This window comes from Pristiophorus japonicus, chromosome 7 (genome assembly GCF_044704955.1).
Source record: "Pristiophorus japonicus isolate sPriJap1 chromosome 7, sPriJap1.hap1, whole genome shotgun sequence".
NCBI classification, from domain to species: domain Eukaryota; kingdom Metazoa; phylum Chordata; class Chondrichthyes; family Pristiophoridae; genus Pristiophorus; species Pristiophorus japonicus.
This window is the reverse complement of record NC_091983.1, coordinates 561,224-584,492: the sequence shown is the minus strand read 5'-3', so window position 1 is coordinate 584,492 and position 23,269 is coordinate 561,224. Positions and strand designations below refer to the sequence as shown.

General features: G+C 47.9%; 1 protein-coding gene across 5 annotated transcripts in view; it reads right to left on the bottom strand.

Moving 5' to 3' along the window:
• Positions 1–23,269, bottom strand: part of tbce (tubulin folding cofactor E) — a 109,524-nt gene that overhangs the window by 35,002 nt on the left and 51,253 nt on the right. For 3 of the 5 annotated variants that reach the window (XM_070884653.1, XM_070884651.1, XM_070884655.1), the window contains exons 2-6: positions 16,237–16,379; positions 13,202–13,286; positions 7,719–7,907; positions 5,200–5,288; positions 708–807 (exon numbers count right to left, since the gene is read on the bottom strand). In XM_070884653.1, the coding sequence (XP_070740754.1) occupies positions 708–807; positions 5,200–5,288; positions 7,719–7,907; positions 13,202–13,286; positions 16,237–16,342 (569 nt within the window). In that variant the 5' untranslated portion in view covers positions 16,343–16,379. Of the gene's footprint in view, positions 1–707; positions 808–5,199; positions 5,289–7,718; positions 7,908–13,201; positions 13,287–16,236; positions 16,380–17,831; positions 17,876–19,673; positions 19,738–23,269 lie in introns of those variants that run through there. The other 2 variants (XM_070884652.1, XM_070884654.1) reach the window with 2 other exon arrangements.

The following is a 23,269-nucleotide window of genomic DNA, read 5'->3' as shown; positions in this document are numbered from 1 at the left end:
TATATCTCAATGCACACATATGTACAATAGCTTCCTAATATGTGACGGTACCTTTGTCAGAACCCAATAAAAAAAGTTTTGGCTCGATGCTTCTGTTGGGTTATTTATATTCAGGCAGGAGAACGCCTGCAGTCCCTCTGGGTAGAAGCACCTTTGAACATCAGTCATCCTGAAAAGATCCAGGAATCTTACACTGATGACTGACAAAAGTTTGTACAGGATTTCATAAGAGCACTCAATTAATAGGAACACAGAAACAGGAGGCAGCCAGTCAGCCCCTCCAGCCTTCAACTAGATCATGGCTGATCTGTATCTCAACTTCATCTACCCGCCTTAATACCCTCGCCTGACAAATATCTATCAATTGCAGGTTTGAAATTATCAATGGAACCCCAGTCCTTAACAGCTTTTTTTGGGGCGGGGGGGTGGGGGGACACAAAGTTCCAGATATCCACTTGTGCTTCCTGACATCACCTCTGAACGGCCTCGCTCGAATTTTAAGGTCAGTCCCCGTTAATGGTTAAACATACAAGCAACGGTAACCAGGGGAGCTTCGCTGGTTATCGGGTTATTCACTATTTTCTTGCATCCATTGCCTGGTTTTTAAATTCCAGACGCCCGCCCCACAAGAAATAAAAGCAATCTGTGATAGCAAACCGTTGCGAAGTGTCTCATTAGCCCCTCAGTAACCTACACAGATTCCTTACCTCAGATCGAGATGTTCGAGTTTCCTTAAGTGCAGAGTAATTTGCGCTACTTTATCCCAGGAAACAAACAGGTTCTTGGACAAATCCAGCTCTATAATATCTGAAAGAACATGGTGAAGGAATAGATTTGACAAACCTGCATTATCTGCAAGCAAGGCACGATTTTCCCCCGTCCTACAATAACTTGGTTGGAACCATGATCTCAACATCAGTGCAGCACTGTACAATGGTGTGTTGCTCACCGTACTACATTAAGAGTAGATATGAAGTGTGCTGGATGTAAAGGAAGAAAAACATAGAAAGAACTTATTTTTATATATCATCATAGGCAGTCCCTCGAAATCGAGGAAGACTTGCTTCCACTCTAAAAGTGAGTTCTCAGGTGACTGAACAGTCCAACACGGGAATTACAGTCTCTGTCACAGGTGGGTCATAGAAACATAGAAAATAGGTGCAGGAGTAGGCCATTCGGCCCCTCGAGCCTGCACCCACCATTCAATATCAGCACCACCCCATTCCTGCTTTCTCTCCATACCCCTTGATCCCCTCAGCCGTAGGGGCCACATCTAACTCCCTTTTGAATATATTTAGTGAATTGGCCTCAACAACTTTCTGTGGTAGAGAATTCCACAGGTTCACCACTCTCTGGGTGAAGAAGTTTCTCCTCATCTTGGTCCTAAATGGCTTACCCCTTATCCTTAGACTGTGACCCCTGGTTCTGGACTTCCCCAACATCGGGAACATTCTTCCTGCATCTAACCTGCCCAGTCCCGTCAGAATTTTATATGTTTCTATGAGATCCCCTCTCACTCTTCTAAATTCCAGTGAATATAATCCTAGTCGATCCAGTCTTTCTTCATATGTCAGCCCTGCCAGACAGTAGTTGATGGAAAAGGGTGGGTGGGGAGTCTGGTTTGCCGCACGCTCCTTCAGCTGCGTGCGCTTGTTTTCTGCATGCTCTTATATAGCATCTTTCACAGCCAATGTAGTACTTTTGAAGTGCAGTCACTGTTGTAATATAAGGAAATGCGGCAACTAATTTGTGCACAGCAGGATCCTACAAAACAGCAATGGAATGGTGGGATGGAAAAGACAGCTTATCTTTACAGCAAGACTGTCTGATCCAAGCTCTCCGTGGATGGCCCGTGATTTTTTTTTTTTTAAAACAGTGACCAGGCCAGACCAGGAATGCCCCTGGGTTAGCTGCGCTCAGCCAGGGGAGCAGTGGGCCTTCTGCAGTTGGGCTCAATGCCCCTGGGTTAGGGAGTGGAAAATAGAAACAGGAGGAGGCCATTCAGCCCCTTGAGCTTGTTCCTCCATTCAATTGGATCACGGCCATTCTGTATCCTAACTCCATGTACCCGTTTTGGTTCCATATCCCTTAATAGCCTTGCCGAACAAAAATCTATCAATCCCAGTGTTGGAATTTTCAATTGAACCCCAGCATGAGCTTTTTGGGTTTTTTTTTTTGGGGGGGGGGGGGGGAGGGAAGAGAGTTCCAGATTTCCTTTGAGAAGAAGTGCCCCCTGACATTGTCCCTGAACAGCCACAAGAGGCAGGGAGAATTTATTAAGAAAAATAACCTTTATCTTTATTAAGAAATGCAGGAACACAATATTTCCATTGGACAGACCCCAGTAGACAGATGATCATGGTTTATCAGCGTGGGAGTGGTGGAGTGAATAGTTCTGCACCTGATCCTCCGCCTGCCAATGCCAACAGTTGGAGCTGGTGGTGGGGGGGGGCGGGGGGGGAGTTGGTTCTCTGTGCGATACATGACTGGAACAAGGGTGTGCATCACCTGCATGATGCACTCCAATTGCTCCATCTGCTGGTTAAAGCAGTCTGTCGTAGTAAACATCTGCCTGCATTATCCTCTCATCCTACTCATCCCAGATTGCCTCTGTGCGAGCGTCGTGTTCGGAGAGAATTTCCTGACGCAGAACCTCGCTCAACAGACTGCTGAATCCACTGGCACCGACGCAGCTTGTGCTCTTTGCACGTACTGACCATTGCCTGAGGGAGGAGCTCTGACCATTTAACTGCAGGGGATTGAGAGCTTAGAAAACCTCACCTCGGCCTAGAGAAGACCCTTACTTTCCAACTTCTGGTTTTGCTACAGGCGAAGAAACTTTCTGATTATCAGAATAAAGCTTTCAGACCTTTCCATAGTGATCCCCGTGCCCTCGGATAAGTGAGCCTCTAGTTCTCCTGCCAACTACAGCAAATCCCATTCAGGTGGCTGCAAGCAGCTCTCGCTCCTCCCTTCCCACACGCTGAACAGGTGAAGGGTCTCTCCCCAGTGTGCACTCGCTGGTGTGTCAGCAGGCTGGATGAGTGAGTGAATCCCTTCCCACATGTGGAGCCCACACTACGATCTATGGATAGTAGGAGCATGTGCGCACACTAGGTCAGTGCAGCAGAGCTTGGTCTCCAGTCGTCTTTGTTAACCCTTGCCACTGGACCAAGACCTAGCTCTGTCAAGCCCGTGAGGTGGCTGGTGTGCAACGGTCACCCCACGTTAAAAGAATCCACGCACAGCAATCTTCCACTCTTTCAGGATGTAATTCGGGATCTGGAATGTCAGGTCCCTCATTGAAACACCTGTGAACTCATCCCTCTTTGGTGTGGAAGTGGGTTATTGATAGGAGGGACCGCCTGATACTATCTCTCCTCCCAGTCTTAGTCAATGGAGGTTGAGACACTATTGAAAATAGTCCACACTGTGTGCTGACGCGAGTCCAAATCAGAAGAAATCCCCAAAATACCGTCCCCATTTCTGGCCTACTGTCGCCTACAGGCTCATACCTTTGACGTATATGGTCCACGGCTCTGAGCCATATAGGAGGGCGCTGGAGAAATACTACCACCGCTGCCTCCGCAAGATCCTGCAAATCCACTGGGAGGACAGACGCACCGATGTCAGTGTCCTCGACCAGGCCAACATCCCCAGCATCGAAGCACTGACCACACTCAACCAGCTCCGCTGGGTAAGCCACATTGTCCGCTTGCTCGACACAAGACTCCCAAAGCAACACTCTACTTGGAACTCCTACACAGCAAGTGAGCCCAAGGTGGGCAGAGGAAACGTTGCAAGGACACCCTCAAAGCCTCCTTGATAAAGTACAACATCCCCACTGACACCTGGGAGTCCCTGGCCAAAGACCGCCCAAAGTGGAGGAAGTGCATCCGGGAGGGCGCTGAGCACCTCGGGTCTCATCGCCGAGAGCGTGCAGAAATCAAGCGCAGGCAGCGGAAGGAGCGTGCGGCAAACCAGACTCCCCACCCACCCTTTCCTTCAACCACTGTCTGTCCCACCTGTGACAGAGACTGTAATTCCCGTATTGGGCTGTTCAGCCATCTGAGAACTCACATTTGGAGTGGAAGCAAGTCTTCCTCGATTCCAATGGACTGCCTGTGATGATGATCTTTGACGACACATCCCTGTGTAACGCAGGCACCATGCAGGAAGAAAGCACATCGATCTACACAAGCTGTAGGATCTCGCAGTGCGATGAGGTTGGTCAAGAACTTCATCAGTTATCCAACAGGGGCATTCCAACCCACTCTCAAAGACATCCTGCATCATCGTAAGCTGTCTATCACGATAGTAATGTACAAGGGCATGCTATAACCAAAGGATCATTCTTTTAAAAACTATTATACAGAATGTATGGCCCCAAAGCAGGCTATTCGACCCAACAGGTCCGTGCCAGTGTTTATGCTCCACACCAGTCTCCTCCCACCCCTGTTCCTCTCACCCTATTAACATAACCCTCTATTCCTTTCTCCCTCATGTGTTTATCTAGCTTCCCCTGAAATCATCTCACTATTCAACCACCCCCTGAGTTGCACATTCTCACCACTCTCTGGGTAAAGAAGTGTCTCCCAAATTCTTCATTGGATTTATTAGTGACTATCTTATATTTATGGCCCATGGCTTTGGGCTCCACCCATAAATAGAAACAACTTCTACCTTATCAAACCCTTTTCATAATCTATAGATCATCAAACACGACAAAAGCCATGTTGTGGTTAGTCACGATGCTCGGGCCATCTGATGGACCAACTGGTCTTTTCCTGCCTGTCAATCTTGTACGTTTGTAAGCGTTGATGACCCTACAAGCGGCTCAGAAACATATCAGGATATGTTTTGTTTATTTTAATCACAGCATTTTGGGCACGCAGTCCCTCGGAATCGAGGAAGACTTGCTTCCACTCTAAAAATAAGTCCTTAGGTGACTGAACAGTCCAGTACGAGAACCGGTCCGTGTCACAGGTGGGACAGACAGTGGTTGAAGGAAAGGGTGGGTGGGGAGTCTGATTTGCCGCACGCTCCTTCCACTGCCTGCGCTCAATTTCTGCATGCTCTCGGCGACGAGACTCAAGGTGCTCAGCGCCCTCCCGGATGCACTTTATTCTATCAGATGATTTTATTCTCAGGCACAGCATTCTTTTTGTCAGTGCAGCTAAATTAATATTGCAAGGATACTGGGGCAGATATTGGAGATCTCGTCCTCTTCATCAACACTACTCACTTGGCACTCTCTGATTGAGACAATCAACAATGCATCAAACCACCTGTATATCAGACAGACAGAGACGGGGCAGGGGAGTGGGATATTAGTTAGAACTGACACTGGCCTACAACACGGCAACTCGTGTAAAAATTACACTGGCTTTCAGTTACATGACATTTAAGTGCGAGAGGAACAGTGACACGCGATTCTGTTCACGAAGCAAGGTGTAAAAAATGAATCATCTGCACATCCCACATTTCTCATCGCCATGGTTTCCTGGCCTGGACAGCAGTATGCACGCAATGCGATTACGAAGTGTGACTGCACGGTTATTAGTTATCCGCGATAGTGATTGGAGGAATGGTTCAGCACCTCACACTTCCAACTTAGTGGTCTGCTTTCGCAGCTCGGCTTTGAAGATTATCTAGTTAGATTTTCTGCGTCGTGATGGGTCAGTCCCAGTAGCAGTTTATTCTTAACAGGACATCAACCGGTTTGGAGTGTGATCTGAAGAGGTGATACAATTGTGGCTCTGTGGTTTGGAGTAAGGTTGGGCCAGGTAACCCTATTCATTCTCTCACTCGGAATGGTGTGCAGGGAATTGGTTAAAAAAGATTATGGGATCCTGGGCTTCATAAATAGAGGTATAGAGTACAAAAGCACGGAAATTATGATGAACCTGTATAAAACACTGGTTCGGCCTCAACTGGAGTATTGTGTCCAGGATGTGAAGGCCTTAGAGAGGGTGCAGAAAAGATTTACAAGAATGATTCCAGGGATGAGGGACTTCAGTTGCGGGGATAGACTGGAGAAGCTGGGGTTGTTCTCCTTGGAGCAGAGAAGGTTGAGAGGAGATTTGATGGAGGTGTTCAAAATCATAGAGGGGTCTGGACAGAGCAGATAGAGAGAAACTGTTCCCATTGGTGGAAGGGTCGAGAACCAGAGGACACAGGTTTAAGGCGATTGGCAAAAGAACCAAAGGCCACTTAAGAAAAAACTGTTTCACGCAGCGAGTGGTTAGGATCTGGAATGCCCTGCCTAAAAGGGTGGCGGAGGCAGACTCAATCACCGCTTTCAGAAGGGAGTTTGAGAAATAACTGGAAATGTTTTTTTTTTTCAGGGCTCCGGGGAAAGGGCGGGGAGAGTGGGACCAGCTGAGGTGGTCTTGCAGAGAGCTGGCACGCGCTCGATGGGCCGAATGGCCCCCTTCCGCGCTGTAACCAATCTACGATTCTATGAAACCGACAGACATACCATCAATGACGGACAGGGAAAAGTCCATCCAGCCAATCCACACAACTGCGATGCCTGGTGCATCATGATACAGACACTCCACGCCCGGGTGGCCTCCCGGGAGAGATGAAAAACCAGATTAAAAACACAGGCCAATTAGGGGGAAAAAAATAATTCCAGCATCCATTTCACCCTCCTTTCCACCAAGTGCAGCTCTCCAATCTCAATTAAGCAACCGTGAGACGGGCATCAGTTCTGCGGCCTAGGCCACGCACAACGCACGTGCTCAGGGTGAAGAGGACATTATACCTCTGATCTGCGGCTATCTAGAACGGTGCGGGGAAGACGGAAGTGCTTCTGATCCCTTGTGGTTTAGTGCAGGAGGAACATAGCGTACCCAATTCCCACCTGGTAGGTGTGAGGAGAGGGATAAGAATGAATCCCTGGTGGTCCAGTTGGAGAGAGTGGAACGGATGCTCCATCTTTGGTGATGTGTGGTAAAGGGGTGTGTGTTGGGTTCATGACAATCTTATGTGGGCGAGAGGGAGGAATTGTGGAGAAGGACAGAATTGTGTTCACTCGTGGGGCGTGTATGTGGTGCTTGCATACTCTGTTTTGCCCTTTGTATATGCCTCAACATATTTCCTCAACTCGTACTAAAAATTGTAAATAAAATAGCCATAGCGCAGGAAACACACTGGTTTCCCCCCAAAAAAGTCTGGGTGTGCAATAGGGGAGGTTATCAAACCTCCAGGATGGGCCTGGAGTCTCCAGGAATGAAAGGGCTCGACACTGCTGTGAGCAAAATTCCAGGAGAAAAATCATCGGGGCATTAAACAAATTTCTAATTTTCATTGAAAACGTCTGCTTATAATTATAAAAATATGGAGAATAAAGGCTGTTTTAGTGGGTGGGGGGGCTGGAGCCGGGAGGTCATGTGATGAAACCTCCTGGAATACATTCAATCAGAGTTGCCAAGCCCAGTCTGCAAAGATGACAAAATAAAGGTAACTCCATCCATATCTTGATAATTTAGAAAGAAGCAAAGACTATTAATGGACATTACGGGAAATTGATTAAGATATTATAAAAAGTGGTGTAAGTATATGTATTGATGAAAGTTGTCCCTTGTTTTGTGTGCGCGCTTTGGAAGAGAAACAATTTGTAGAGCTATGGAGAATCAGCGGGAGGTGTGGGACTAATTGGAGATGCGATTGGCTGAATGGCCTCCTTCTGTGCTGTGTCATTCTATGATTACCTTTGTTTAACTTCTGTGTCTCGGTCTCCCATTAATTCGATAGGCCTCTTGCCCCAGCAAAGAGGATTTCCCTGGGAGTCCTGTATCCCCTGATTGCCCTCGTGCCCATAGCGGTCCTTCAATGCCGAGAGAAAGTCGATTCCGAAGCTTGCCTTTTGCGGGCGAACGAATGAACCACCTGTGGGGTGACTGACACAAAGAGATGTAGGTTTTCAGAGCTGTTGCATGCACTCCTTCCCAATCGGGGATCCAGCCCTTAATACCTGCCCCCAGCAGCTTCCCCAACCTCCCCCAAACGGTTAAGGGACAGCGGGTAGTGTCTGGAGCTCTCCGCCTCTGGCATCACAACGGGTGAGGAGCTGGTGACACCAATGATCAGGCCAGCTGGTACACGGCAAGATTATATATGGGGAGGGGGATGAGAAGCGGGCGTCTTAGTTTGTACATGAGTACTGAAGGAAAAGGCCACTACCTATTACCTTTCAGGGAACGGTGGTGTAGTGCTATGTTCTTACTAATCTAGAGAACCAGAATTAAAATCACACCGTGGGCAATTTGAGAAGTTGAATTCAGTTTAAAAAACATCTGGAAATAAAAGTAACCATAAAGCTGTTAGCTTGTCGTAAAAAAAAAACAACTGGTTCACTGATGCCCCTTTAGGGAAAGCAACCAGCCATTCTTACCCAATCTGGGCCTATGTGTGACTCCAGTCTTGCAACAACGTGGTTGACTCTGTCTGGCAGTTAAGCAAGCCACTCGCCACTCAGTTAGGAACATAAGATATAGGAGCAGAAGGAGGCCATTCGGCCCCTCGAGCCTGCTCCGCCATTCAATAAGATCATGGCTGATTGTCGACCTCAACTCCACTTTCCCGCCCGATCTCCATACCCCTTGATTCCCTTCGACCTCCCAAAATCTATCTATCTCAGCCTTGAATATATTCAGAGACTCAGGGCCCAAGTTTTCGCCCTCTGGAAAAACGGCGCATCTCAATAAGGTGCACCGATTTTCTGGAAGAAAACTTACCGTGTGATTCTCCGGTCTCCTCAGGACATCTTCGTGCTCGGCGTGGTCGGGGGCGGAACCAAGTCCCTGCGCTGAAAACAGTGCCGGGATCTCTGCACATGCGCGCTACAGTGTGCGTGCATGTGCAGTAGCTCCAGGCGCCCGAGGCTGTGTGGGAGGGGCCCGAAGCACGCCGCCCCTAGCCCTGGCCGAATGGGCTCACCGGGGGCGGCGAAGATCGGACACGGGCCTCTCTCCTCTTCAGCTTCAGCTCCCGCTCTCCCTCCCTCCCGTTCAGGTCCCGCTCCGGTTCCCCCCCCCCCCACCCCCTTCCCCCTTTCCTCTCCCAACACCCCCCGCCTCTCCTCATCCTTCATTCTCTCCTCTTCCCCTACTCTGACTCTCCTCTCCCCTTCCTTCCTCCCTCCTCTCCCCTTCCTTCCTCCCTCCTCTCCCCTTCCTTCCTCCCTCCTCTCTCCCTTCCCTCCCTCCCTCCCCTCCTCCTCTCTCCCTTCCCTCCCTCCCCCCTTCTCTTTCCCCTCCCTCCTCTCTCCCTCCCCCCCTCCTCCTCCTCTCCTCTCCCCACCTCCCTCCCTTCTCTCCCCCTCCCTCCTTTCCTCTCCCTTCCCCTATCCCTCCCTCCCCCCACCCCTCGCTGTCAGAAACACAGAGACACTGACAGAGACACACAGAGAGACACTGGTGTGGGGGGAGGGGGCCCGTCCCAGCATGCTGTTGGAGGGCTCCCGGTGCTGCAGTTGTTGAGTAGAAACTTAATTTTTTATTTATTGATGTTTTTTATTTTTTTTATTTTTTTTGGATTGATTTATTGGTTGATTTATTGATTTATTTATCATTTATTCCTGATGATGGCTTTTTATTTGTAGTGTTTAATGTTTATAAACTCCCTGCGCCCCCCCCAATCTCTCGTTCCCTACACCTGATTTATAAAGTGTAGACAAGGTTTTTCTGAGCGTACAAAAATCTACACTTACTCCACTCTAAGTTAGTTTGGAGTAAGTTTTCACTGCCTAAACTTGCAACACAGGCGTAAGTGGCTGGACACGCCCCCTTTTGAAAAAAAAAACTGTTCCAAAATGGAACTATTCTAACTCACTAGAACTGGAGCAAACTAAATGCCGAGAATTGCAATTTCTAGGATACTCCATTCTAAACTAGTTGCTCCAAAAAAATAGGAACAACTCAGGCCGAAACTTGAGCCCTCAGCATCCACAGCCCTCTGGGGTAGAGAATTCAAAAGATTCAGAACCCTCTAAGTGAAGAAATTCCTCCCCACCTCTGTTCCAAATGACCTACCCCTTATCCTGAGAGTGTGCCCCCCTTGTTCTAGACTCTCCAGCCAGGGGAAGAAAATCTCTCAGCGTCTATCCTGTCAATCCCCCTCAGAATTCTTGAGTTTAGAAGAATGAGAGGGGATCTCATCGAAACATATAAAATTCTGACGGGACTGGACAGGTTAGATGCAGGAAGAATGCTCCCGATGTTGAGGAAGTCCAGAACCAGGGGACACAGTCTAAGAATAAGGGGTAAGCCATTCAGGACTGAGATGAGGAGAAACTTCTTCACTCAGAGAGTTGTTAACCTGTGGAATTCTCTACCGCAGAAAGTTGTTGAGGCCAGTTCGTTAGATATATTCAAAAGGGAGTTAGATGTGGCCCTTACGGCCAAAGGGATCAAGGGGTATGGAGAGAAAGCAGGAAAGGGGTACTGAGATTGAATGATCAGCCATGATCTTATTGAATGGTGGTGCAGGCTCAAGGGGCCGAATGGCCTGCTCCTGCACCTAATTTCTATGTCTATGTTTCTATGTAATCTTCTATTTTGCAATGAGATCCCCTCTTCTAAACTCCAGAGAGTATAGGTCCATTCTACACAGTCTCTCATCATAAGACAGCCCTTTTATCCCAGGAATCAATCGAGTGAACCTTTGTTGCACTGCCTCCAAGGCAATTATATCCTTCCTTGGATAAGGAGACCAAAACTGCACAGTACTCCCGGTTTGGTCTCACCAAGGCCCTGTACAGTTGTAGCAAGACTTCCTTACTCTTGTACTCCAACCCCCTTGCAATAAAGGACAACACCCCATTTGCCTTCGCTATTGCTTGCTGTACCTGCATGCCAGCTTTCTTTGTCTCAAACCTGCAGTGGATCAAGGACAAGGCTCCTGAGAGCAACTAGGGATGGCCATTAAATACCGGCCTTGCCAGCGACGCTCACATCCAAAGCATGAATTTTTCTGATATATTCTTTTAATAACTATATACTTCATTAAAATGATTGTGTAAGTGTTTGTCCATATATATATATACACATATATACAGAGGTTTAACCTCCCTTATCCAGAATTCCCTTATCCGGAACCACCCCTCGTCCAGAATCATTCCCGGCCACCGGGTGGCACACGCGCAGAACTCCGACATGAATAAATCGAAGTCCTTCCTCACTGCCGACTCCCGCAGTCGCTGGCCTGACCCCACGATCCACTGCCCCCCAACCCCCACCCCCCACGATCTCTCTGCCGCACTCCCAGCCCCAATATCCCCTTGCTCAGTACCTGTACCATCCAATTTAACATGACCCCCCACCCCTGTCCGGAAAAATCCCTTATCCAGAATAAGTCAGGTCCCGAGGGTTCCAGTTCCGACCCGCGCTTCCCCACCCACTGACCCGACCCGCGCTCCCTTCCCCCCACCCCCCCTCCCCAGACCCCGGACACGACGCGACGCCACCTGCCTGTAAATCCGGTGCTGGGGGCTGGCCCCGCCCGAAGTCTTGGGCCCGGCCTCCCTCTCCTTTCTCCCCTCCCTTCTCCGCACCCCCCTCCCTCCCATCTCCCCCCCTCCCTTCTCCCCTCCCCCCTCCCTCTCTTCTCCCCCCCTCCCTCCATCCTCCCCCCCCACTTCTCCCCTCTCCCTCCTCCCCTTCTCCCTTCTCCCTTCTCCCTTCTCCCTTCTCCCTTCTCCCTTCTCCCTTCTCCCTTCTCCCTTCTCCCTTCTCCCTTCTCCCTTCTCCCTTCTCCCTTCTCCCCCTTCTTCCCCCCCTCCCCTCCCTTGCCCCCCTCTCTCCCTCCGCCCCCCCCCCCTCGCGGTCAGAAACACAGACACTGACAGACAGAGAGTGAGAGACACACAGACAGACAGACAGACAGAGAGATAGAGACACTGACAGAGACACACTGGGGGGGCCGTCCCAGCACGCTGCTGGAGGACTCCCGGTGCTGCAGTCGGTAAGTAGAAAATGTTTTATTTATTATTAATTTTTTTTGATTGATTTATTGGTTGATTTATTGATGTATTTATCATTTATTATTGATGATGGCTCTTTATTTGTAAAACTGAAGTGTTTAATGTTTATAAACTTCCCTTTAAACCCCCCCCCCTCCATTCCCTACGCCTGATTTTCTAAAGTAGGTTTTTCTGAGTGTACAAAAATCTACACTTACTCCATTCTAAGTTAGTTTGGAGTATGTTTTCACTGCCTAAACTTTCAAAACGGGTGTAAGTGGATGGACACGCCCCCTTTTGAAAAAAAAAAATCTGTTCCAAACTGAAACTGTTCTAACTGACTAGAACTGGAGCAAACTAAATGCCGAGAATTGCAATTTCCAAGATACTCCGTTCTAAACCAGTTGCTCCAAAAAAAACAGGAGCAACTCAGGCCCAAACTTGGCCCCATAGTCTCAGAATAAGGTGTTGGCCATTTAGAACTGAGATGAGGAGAAATTTCTTCACTCAAAGGGTTGTGAATCTTTGGAATTCTCTACCCCAGGGAGCTGTGGATGCTCAGTCATATTCAAGACAAAGATCGATAGGGAATCAAAGGATTATGGGGATAGTGCAGGAAGGTGGAGTTGAGGTCAAAGATCAGCCATGATCTTATTGAATGGCGGAGCAGGCTCGAAGGGGCCGAAAGGCTTACTCCTGCTCCTAATTCTTATGTAAATAAGTCTGACTTGTGAATTCTGGCATCATGAATTCATGAAAATCAGCTTATGGTTCAGCCTTAGAATAAGGGAGTCAGATTCAGTAATGTAGTGTTGTCCAATAGAAATCGCTGACTAAACCACAGGCGTGGCTACGGTGACATCGTTTTAATCACATGCACTAATTTTACTAGAAAACACCTTAAACACACTACAAATGTACTTCACAGGAGGCTGGAACCTGTGTCTGTACCCCAGTATGGGTCAGTAAATTTAGGCTATTTAGAGGGGGCTGGAACCTGCGGGTCAGTACCCTAGTACGGATCAGGAGAAGATTAGAGCAAAATATTTCAGAAACAAAAACAGAGGAATAGGATTGGCAGTGGTCTTGTTTTTAGTCAGTTGCCCACTCTGTCAGTGTTGGGGCCTGGGGAGAGGGGAAAGATAATGATTTGAGAATGGGAGAGAAACATTTTAAACGGCTGTGGCTAACACGACTGTGAAAGGAAATCACACGGAGAAGAAATTAATTCACCTGCACTGGAAGTACTGCACTCCTTCATGAGTCCCGTTGTGCTTTCCTCGCTCAGGATTGTCCCATTCCACTCCAAGCCAGATTCCTTGAAAATTATGATGCATTTTAATCGCCCGCATTTATTTCGCCCTTTACACTGCTTATCAAATGTTGTTACACGTATAGTCTACTGCTTATTGGTTGCAGCACTACATAACATTCCCCACCGTCACAAAATTATTTCCACAGTCTCGGTGAATGCTTACTCCTTCTTCCTGGTTTCCCAGGCCCGTGTACAACTGCAGCTCAGGGACGAGGGGCAGTGCTCCCAATGCCAGCCAACATTTGTTCCGAATCTCCCTCGGTACACATTGCACCCGTCTGTGGTGTCCCAATGTGCTGCTTTTTGCTTGCACCCCGATCCAATCCTGCACGGAATCATCAAACGCAAGCTTCGGAAGGAGTCAAGTAGTGTAGAAAGAAAAGACTTGCATTTATACAGCGTCTTTCGCGACCACCGGACGTCCCAGCGCTTTACAGCCAATTAAGTACTTATAAAGTCACGGTTGTAATGTGGGAAACGCGGCAGCCAACTTGCGCACAGCAAGCTCCCACAAACAGCAATGTCCAGGTCACCTGTTTTTTTTTTGTTATGTCGATTGAGGGATAAATATTGGCCAGGACACCGGGGATAACTCCCCTGCTCTTCTTCAAAATAGTGCCACGGGATCTTTTATGTCCACCTGAGAGGGCAGACGGGATCTCGGTTTAACGTTTCAGCTGAAAGACGGCACCTCCGGCAGTGCAACGATCCCTCAGCACTGCACTGGGAGTGTCAGCCTAGACTTTTTTGGTGGTCAAGTCCCTGGTCGAACCCACAACCTCCTGACTCAGAGCCGAGAGTGCTTCCTACTGAGCCACAGCTGACACTGTCGGTGACCAAGTTAGATCGCTAGATTTCCCAATATTTAGTGGTGGAGATAAGGGTGTTTTTGTGATGGACGGTCCATCCGTCATAGATCTTGTCTGATTATCTCGTCGGGTCGGATCAAAATCAGGCAGGTTCAAGAACGAGCGAGCGAGCGACCGGCTCCTCCACATTATCGGCCAGCAGTGAGCTCCGAGGTTTCACCAGGTTTTAGCTGAACTGAAGTTCAACCTCAACAGCCTCTTTTGTGCTGATTTTTCTATCACAGGCATTAGGGGAATCTGAGCTGCAGCTGGATGCTGGCTGGATGAACTGAAATGCCAGACAGACAAGTCTGATGGGCTAAATGGCCTATTTTTGCCCTCAACTTTCAGTATCCATGTGATCCTCAGTTTCTTTATCTGGGTTCCGGGTTTGTTTTCTTTCTCTCTCTCTCCCACACCCCCCGACTCTAATCTCAACAATTTGTCTCTGCCTCCATCTATTCCGGCTCCTACTACCATTTTTCTCCGATTTCTCCCCCCCTGTAATGTATCCACCTGTGAGTATGCTCACAGGTTTGGGAGGGGCTTAGCCAGTCATGTTATGTTCACAAGGCTCAATAAAACCCCAGCCAGTTGGGTTTAGGGGATCCACGATGAGGTATGCAGTTGTTGGCCTGGTGGATAAACTGGTAATGTGTCGTGCGATTGTTAAATCTTTGTTAATAAACCTACTGGCTCTCGATAGCAATGTGTTGCTATGAATTCTTAAGCAAGAACCCATGAGGCAAATACAGGTCAGACCTCCCTTAGCCGGGACTCCTTTATCTGGCACCACCCCTCGTCCGGCATGATTCTGGTGGCCGGGGGGGGGGGGAGCAGAACGCGGCCAACCTCCACCCCAGCTTTGGGGCCCACCGACACCCGGCCCCACCTGTGGGGCACCGACCTCCTCCTCTCCCCCACCCGCCCCCCCACTTGTGCTGATCTCCCTTTATCCGGCAAAATCCCTTATTAAGCACAGGCCAGGTCCCGACAGTGCCAGACAAGGGAGGTTCAACCTGTACGTAACAAACCACGGAAAAGGAAGGTGGGTGTAAAGATTGTCTTTCTTTGCCACTGTTTCCCTACCTGTTATCCCCTTCTGTGGAACTCCATCACACCTCAGGCTCCTTGGCTCTCCCTTCTTCCCGTCACCCCTAACCCTCTCCACTTTTGTTTGACTCCACTCTCCACTCCCCTCCCCCCCCCTCCCACCTTTCTAACTCAACCCACTTTGGTCTGGACTCTCAGTAGCTCCTCCTTCCTCCCTGAGCCCACCAATGAAAGGGCTATATTCAGATGACCATCTAACAGAACATTGTCTCCACTGCCCTAACAACCGATAGCATCATGTATACACTGTCGAAACTAACAATCTGCCCAAAGTATTACTGTCACTGTTCCCTGCGACAGAACAGGGGTTAAAAACAAACAAGTCATGCCCATCAGATCGAGTTGTAAAGTTTCCACAATTAAATGGTGAAAAATCCAAATTATTTTAATTTACAGTGGTCAACTATCCCCAAATTATAGACAAAGGACTCGCATTTGTATAGCGCCTTTCACGACCTTGGGGCATTAAAGCTAATTAAGTACCTTTGGAAATACTGTTGCAATGTAGAAAAAGCAGCAGCCAATTTGCGCACAGCAAGCTCCCACAAACAACGATGTGATAATGACCAGATTAAATAATGTTGGTTGAGGGATTAAAATATTGGCCAGGGCACCGAGGATAAGCCCCCTGCTCTTCTTCAAAATAGTGCCATGGGATATTTTACATCCACCATAGAGGGCAGACGGGGCCTCGGTTTAACATCTCATTCAAAAGACGGCACCCTCTGACAGTGCAGCACTCCCTCAGCACTGCACTGGAGTGTCAGCCTAGATTTGTGGGTTCAAGTCTCTGGAGTGGGGTTTGAACCCATGACCTTCTGACCTTGAGGCGAGGTACGGCAATGAGTGGAATCTTCCAACTCTCATCATAAACTTCCTGGTGAAAAATCCAGGAACAACTTCATCCCAGGGACTGAGTAATATAAAGAGAGCATTCCTCTAATCCGAGAATTACCTCAACGATCATGGAAGGAAGCAGAAAGCATCGTTACCTGCTGCTGACGGTACTGTTCCCACAAAGCACACAGTCCCATATTCATCCCGATAGATGATTCTTCTACCCACAGCATCACAAGGCACGCTGTCACTCTGTGTCATCTTTGTTAGATTTCAGCCTGTGACGGCTTACCCAAATCTGAACAGGAAATTGAAAGAAATGCATCAGATCTTTACTCAGACATCCCTTGGACTGAGCTGTGCTGCCTCTGCTGGAGTTAGCAGGTCACTACACCACACACTCCCCCACCTCCCAACTTGTGCAGCTCCCCTCAATGGCATTTAGGCATATAGAATCATACTGCATAGAAGGCAGCCATTCGGCCCATCGCCCCTGTGCTGGCTCTTGGAAAGAGCTCCCCAATCAGTCCCACTCCCCCTGCTCTTTCCCCATAATTTTTTCCTTTTCAAGTATTTATTCAATTCCCTTATGAATCTGCTTCCTCCACCCCTTCAGGCAGTGCATTCCAGATCGCAACTCGCTGCGTAAAAAAGTTTCTCCTCATATCCCCTCCTGGCTTTAAACCTGTGTCCCTCTGGTTACCGACCCTCCTGTCACTGGAAACCGTTTCTCTCTATCTGCCCCTCATGATTTTGAACCCCTCTATTAAATCTCCCCATAACCTTGTCTGCTGTAAGGAGAACAATCCCAGCCTCTCCATATAACTGACGTCCCTTATCCCTGGAACCATTCTAGTAAAATCTCTTCTGCATCCTCTCCAAATCCTTCACATAAAAACATAAGAAATAGGAGCAGGAATAGGCCATACGGCCCCTCGAGCCTGCTCCGCCATTTAATACGATCATGGCTGATCTGATCATGGACTCAGCTCCACTTCCCCGCTCGCTCCCCATAACCTCTTATCCCCTTATCGTTTAAGAAACTGTCTATTTCTGTCTTAAATATATTCAATGTCCCAACTTCCACAGCTCTCTGAGGCAGCGAATTCCACAGATTTACAACCCTCTGAGAGAAGAAATTTCTCCTCATCTCAGTTTTAAATGGGCGGCCTCTTATTCTAAGATCATGCCCCCGAGTTCTAGTCTCCCCCATCAGTAGAAACATCCTCTCTACATCCACCTTGTCAAGCCCCCTCATAATCTTATACGTTTCTATAAGATCACCTCTCATTCTTCTGAATTCCAATGAGTAGAGGCCCAACCTGCTCAACCTTTCCTCATAAGTTAACCCCTTCATCCTTCCTAAATTGTGGTTCCCAGAATTAGACACAATACTCCAGCTGCGGCCTACCCATAATCGGGCTATTAGGAACATAGGAATTGCTGGATGAAAAAAAAATTAAGATCCATCTAGTTGGCTTTCGACCATCCTGGTAGTCACTTGATACAACGATAATGGATTGTTGACCAATCACAGCAATCAATCTCTATCAATGGGTCGAGCACAGACCCAGACACGAGGTGAGGAAAATCCCAGGGTGGAGAGCTTTGGGAACCCCAGGTCCAAAGACACCTCTTCCTCCCGAGCACGGACCACATGACGCGTCTCAAATTACTCCCATACTGCTTCCCAAAATGTTATTTAACAAAAGACATTGGTCTCATTTTCATTTGAATGAATCAATACTACCGAATTCTACGGCCTTCCTAGGGAGCCTGTTCCATAGACTGACCACTCGCTCACTGAATTTTCCCTCTTCAAGGGCAGGCCGTGTTCTCTGTACTGCTCTGGAAAAGGTGAAACAGCTTGTATTGGTCGACATTATCTAGTCCCTTTAGATTTGTTAAGGGAAGGTCGTGTCTGACTAACTTGATTGAATTTTTTGAGGAGGTAACCAGGAAGGTCGATGAGGGCAGTGCGTATGATGTAGTGTATATGGATTTCAGCAAAGCTTTTGATAAGGTCCCACATGGCAGACTAGTCACGAAAGTAAAAGTCCATGGGATCCAGGGCAAAGTGGCAAGTTGGATCCAGAATTGGCTCAGAGGCAGGAAGCAAAGGGTAATGGTTGATGGGTGTTTTTGTGACTGGAAGGCTGTATCCAGTGGGGTTCTGCAGGGCTCAGTACTGGGTCCCTTGCTTTTTGCAGTATATATCAATGACTTGGACTTGAATGTAGGGGGTATGATTAAGAAGTTTGCAGATGATACTAAAATAGGCTGTGTGGTTGATAATGAAGAATAAAGCTGTAGACTGCAGGAAGATATCAATGTACTGGTCAGGTGGGCAGAACAGTGGCAAATGGAATTTAATCCAGAGAAGTGTGAGGTAATGCATTTGGGGAGGGCTAACAAGGGAAGGGAATACACATTAAATGGTAGGGCACTGAGAAGTGTAGAGGAACAAAGGGACTATGGAATACAGGTCCACAAATCCCTGAAGGTAGCAAGCCAGGGAGATAAGGTGGTTAAAAAGGCAGACAGAATGCTTGTCTTTGTTAGCTGAGGCATAGAATGCAAGAGCAGGGGGGGTTATGCTTGAACTGTATAAAACACTGGTTAGGCCACAGCTGGAGTACTGCGTGCAGTTCTGGTCACCGCATTACAGGATGGACGTGATTACATTGGAGAGGGTACAGAGGAGATTTACGAGGATGTTGCTGGGAGTGGAGAATCTTAGCTATGAGGACAGATTGGAAAGGCTGGGTTTGTTTTCCTTGGAACAGAGGAGGCTGAGGGGAGACCTCATTGAGATGCGTAAAGTTATGAGGGGCCTAGATATAGTGGATAGAAAGGGCCTATTTCCCTTAGCAGAGGGGTCAACAACCAGGGGGCATAGATTTAAAGTAATTGGTAGAAGGTTTAGAGGGGATTTGAGAGGAAATGTTTTCAAGCAGAGCGTGGTGGGGTCTGGAACTAACTACCTTAAAGGGTTGTAGAGGCAGAAACCCTCACCATATCTAAAAAGTACTGGGCTGTGCATTTGAAGTGCCGTAACCTACAGGGCTACGGACCCAGAGCAGGAAAGTGGGATTAGGCTGGATAGCTCTTTGTCGGCCGGCGTGGACACGATGGGCCGAAATGGCCTCCTTCTGTGCTGTAAATTTCTATGATTCTATGAAACGTGAGTTCAACTTGAACATTCTTTCACACTTAAACAAACTCTGAGCCCAACTGTACGAGGGAATTCAACCAACGTTAATAGATTTTCTGTGGAATTGCTCAAGACAAAGGTTGTACTGTTGCGAAGAGGTACTGGGATGTGGGGGGAGGGGTAGGCTCCACATCATCACTGAATGAATTTGGGAAGAGGTCTGGAAGAGATTTTCGCAGAGGCAGCAAAGACTTGTTTTGATTAGTTCCCGGTTTGCACAACCCTGGCATGTACCCAGGTCTCCGATAGGGAGCATGGTTACAGCCATCGCAAAAGCAGAACGTCTAATTACAAGTTTTAGCATTTTCTTGTAAACGTCTAGTCGTTAGAAGTAATTAGAATCGGTGTCTCACAGGTGGAAGCAATTAGAACAATTACCTTTTCTAACTGTCAAGGAGACACCGGTGGGGATCATTAGTTGGGTTCAAAGTTTAAGGTCTTCCTGTTTGAAGAATGAACATTAGCATGAGATACAACACTCTTCGCTTAGTCATTTCTCCTTGCTCACACAGCCTCTCTGTTTCAAAAGAAACCTCTATATAAGCTTTTCAAATTTGTCCACTAGCTTTTCTTCACATCATGCTGTCAAATAACTGAACAAAAAGTCATAGAAACTAAAGAAAACTATTCCGTCAGTACTCTGCACGTGCACAAACCGCCAATCGCAATTCATCTCACAGCTCTGGGTAAAAATATCAAGTCCACTTTTGGGAAAGGTTGGCGCCTTCAAGTAAAAACAATAATGGAGGCAATAATAGGCAGACGATTAAGGCAGATATTAATCAAGGTGTTCAAAATTATAATGGGGTTTTGATAGAGTAAATAAGGAGAAACTGTTTGCAATGGCAGGAGGATCGGCAACAAGAGGACACAGATTTAAGGTAATTGGCAAAAGAAACAGAGGGGAGATGAGGAGAAATGATTTCACACAGCGAGTGATGATCTGGAATGCGTTGTCTGAAAGGTTGGTGGAAGCAGATTCAATACAAGCTTCTAAAAGAGAACTGGATAAATACTTGAAAAGGAAACATTTACAGGGCTATGGGGAAAGAGCGGGGGGAGTGGGTCTAATTGGACCGCTCATTCAAAGAGCCAGCACAGGCACAATGGGCCGATTGGCGGGCTCCTGTGGTGTATGATTCTATAATAGTAAAAATTCAATAGAACTTAAATCACATAAATCTGAAACATGTATTTTTTTTAAAATTGTTTAACACTTATTTTGGACATTAGAAATTTCAGTTACTGAGAAGAAAAATGGTCATTCTTAAATTTTGAGGGATTTGTGGGGAAAAGATGCCATCCAGTGGCCAACTTGTACAATTACAGCCAGTGCCTTTACATTGGTGATTTCCATCATAAATGTGAAGATTGGAGTTTATAATGGGGAAACACAAAAGTGTGACAGAAAGGGCAACAACAGAAAGTAAGGTTTAATAGATAGGAAGTACACACACACACACAGACATAAAACTTTTAGTAAGAAAAAGAAAGTACATTTCCTGTAGCATTACTTATGGTGTGATGGCAAATACAACAGGGACAGTATACCATGTAACACGCTGAAACACCAAGTCACATTCTCTTATTACGTGGAATTCTGGTATTTTACTGATGTATTGGAGATTTAAGTCTGTGATTCTGTCAAGTTTACTATAAGTACTCAAAATCAGTGGCCTTGATTATTATTATCCGTTCCTTTAACCTATCATTTGATTTTTAAATCTTTTTCTTCTTTTCAAGCCCAAGAGATACAGAAGGATAGGGATCATGGACGAGATTAGAAGTAGGTAAGTAGGGTTTAGCAGTAGTTCAGAGGGGGGCTAGTTTTGTGGTATGGCCTTACTGTAGAGGGAATGCATTCACAACATTTGGGGGATGCAAAATGTGGGACTGGGGAATTTAAATTCAGTTAATTAAATTAAATCTGGAATTTAATAAAAAGCTAGTATCAGTAATGGTGACCATGAAAGTACCGGATTGTCGGGGGTGGGTCTTTTAGGGAAGGAAATCTGCCACCCTTACCCGGTCTGGCCTATATGTGACTCCAGACCCACAGCAATATGGTTGACTCTTAACAGCCCTCTGAAATGGCCCAGCGAGACACTCAGTTAAGGGCAATTAGGACTGGGCAATAAATGCCGGCCTTGTCAGCGATGCCCACATGCCGTGAATGAATCAAACAGTAGTGGGGATGATCCCATGTCCTGAGGGATGGCAGCACAGAGTCAGCAAGCCTTGGGGGCTTGCACCGGTATCCATCAGTGCTGGGAGCAGGGGTCCCCTGGACCATGGAGGGTGGTGGGGTGTGCAGCGGAGGTGGTGATCTGAGGGTGTGTCCTAGACAGCTCCTGGTAGCACTGGGAAGGTGGCCCTGTGAGGGGGGGTTGGACTGCAATATGTTGGGGGGGGGGGGGGGAAAACTACTGCAATATGTTGGGGGGGGGGGGGAAGAGACTGCAATATGTTGGGGGGGGTTGGACTGCAATATGTTGTGGGGGGGGGGGGAAACTACTGCAATATGTTGGGGGGGGGGCTGCAATATGTTGGGGGGGGGGGGGTTGGACTGCAATATGTTGGGGGGGGAGATTGCAATATGTTGGGGGGGGTTGGACTGCAATATGTTTGGGGGGGGGGGAAGACTGCAATATGTTGGGGGGGGGGGGAAGACTGCAATATGTTGGGGGGGTTGGACTGTAAAATGTTGGGGGGGGGGGTTGGACTGCAATATGTTTGGGGGGGGGGGGGTTGGACTGTAATATGTTGGGGGGGGGGGTTGGACTGCAATATGTTGCGGGGGGGGTTGGACTGCAATATGTTAGCGGGGGGGGGGGGGGGGGGGGAGACTGCAATATGTTGGGGGGGGTTGGACTGCAATATGTTGGGGGGGGGGTTGGACTGTAATATGTTGGGGGGGGGTTGGATTGCAATATGTTTGGGGGGGGGGGGGGGGGGGGGGGGGGGAGAGACTGCAATATGTTGGGGGCGGGGGACTGTAATATTTGGGGGAGGGGGCTTGACAGAGCTAGGCCTTTATCCAGTGGCAAGGATTAACCAGGATTACTGGAGACCTGCTCTCCATCGGACATCTCAAAGCGCTTTATAGCCAAATAAGTACTTTTGAAGTGTAGTCACTGTTGTAATGTGGGAAACGAGGCAGCCAATTTGCGCACAGCAAGCTCCCACAAACAACAATGTGATAATGACCAATCTGTTTTTGTGATGTTGATTGAGGGATAAATATTGGCCAGGATACTGGAGAAAACTCCCCTGCTCTTCTTCGAAATAGTGCCATTGGATCTTTTATGTCCGCTTGAGAGGGCAATGGCAGTTTCTGTTTGTTTGTAAGAGGTAGATTTTCTTCGATCTAACAATTACTTTTGAAAGATTGAATTGCTTTTCGGTACACATTTATTTTTTTTTAGTACATTTGGGGATTGCATTTCCTATCTACTAAGTTGTGATTTGTCGAATATAAATTTGCCCATCATCATCATAGGCGCTCCCTCGAACGAGAATGACTTGCTTCCACAAGTTCACAGATGTTTCAATGAAGGACCCGGTATTCCAGTCCTGAACTCCAGTTGAAGGGGTGGAAGATGCCTGTGCTTGGATTTTTTTTAACGTGTGGTGACCGTTGCACATCAACCACCACACGGGGTTCGACAGAGCGAGGACCTATCCAGTGAACAGGGTTAACCAGGACGACTGGAGACCAGCTCTGCTGCACGGACCTAGTGCGCACACATATCGCAGTGTGGGCTGGGCCCGTGCTGCCCCAGGGCCCTCGCCTCTTCTGGGCCCCATACCCTCATTCGCCGCACCTCCGCCACGATGTTTCAGGGCCCGGCGCTCTAGCTCTATTTATAGCCCCGACCTGCGGTGGTGGTCTCACACAGGTCGGGGCGGCCCATGATGTTAAGGAAGGATATACTTGCATTGCATTCAGAGAAGGTTCACTAGGTTAATTCCGG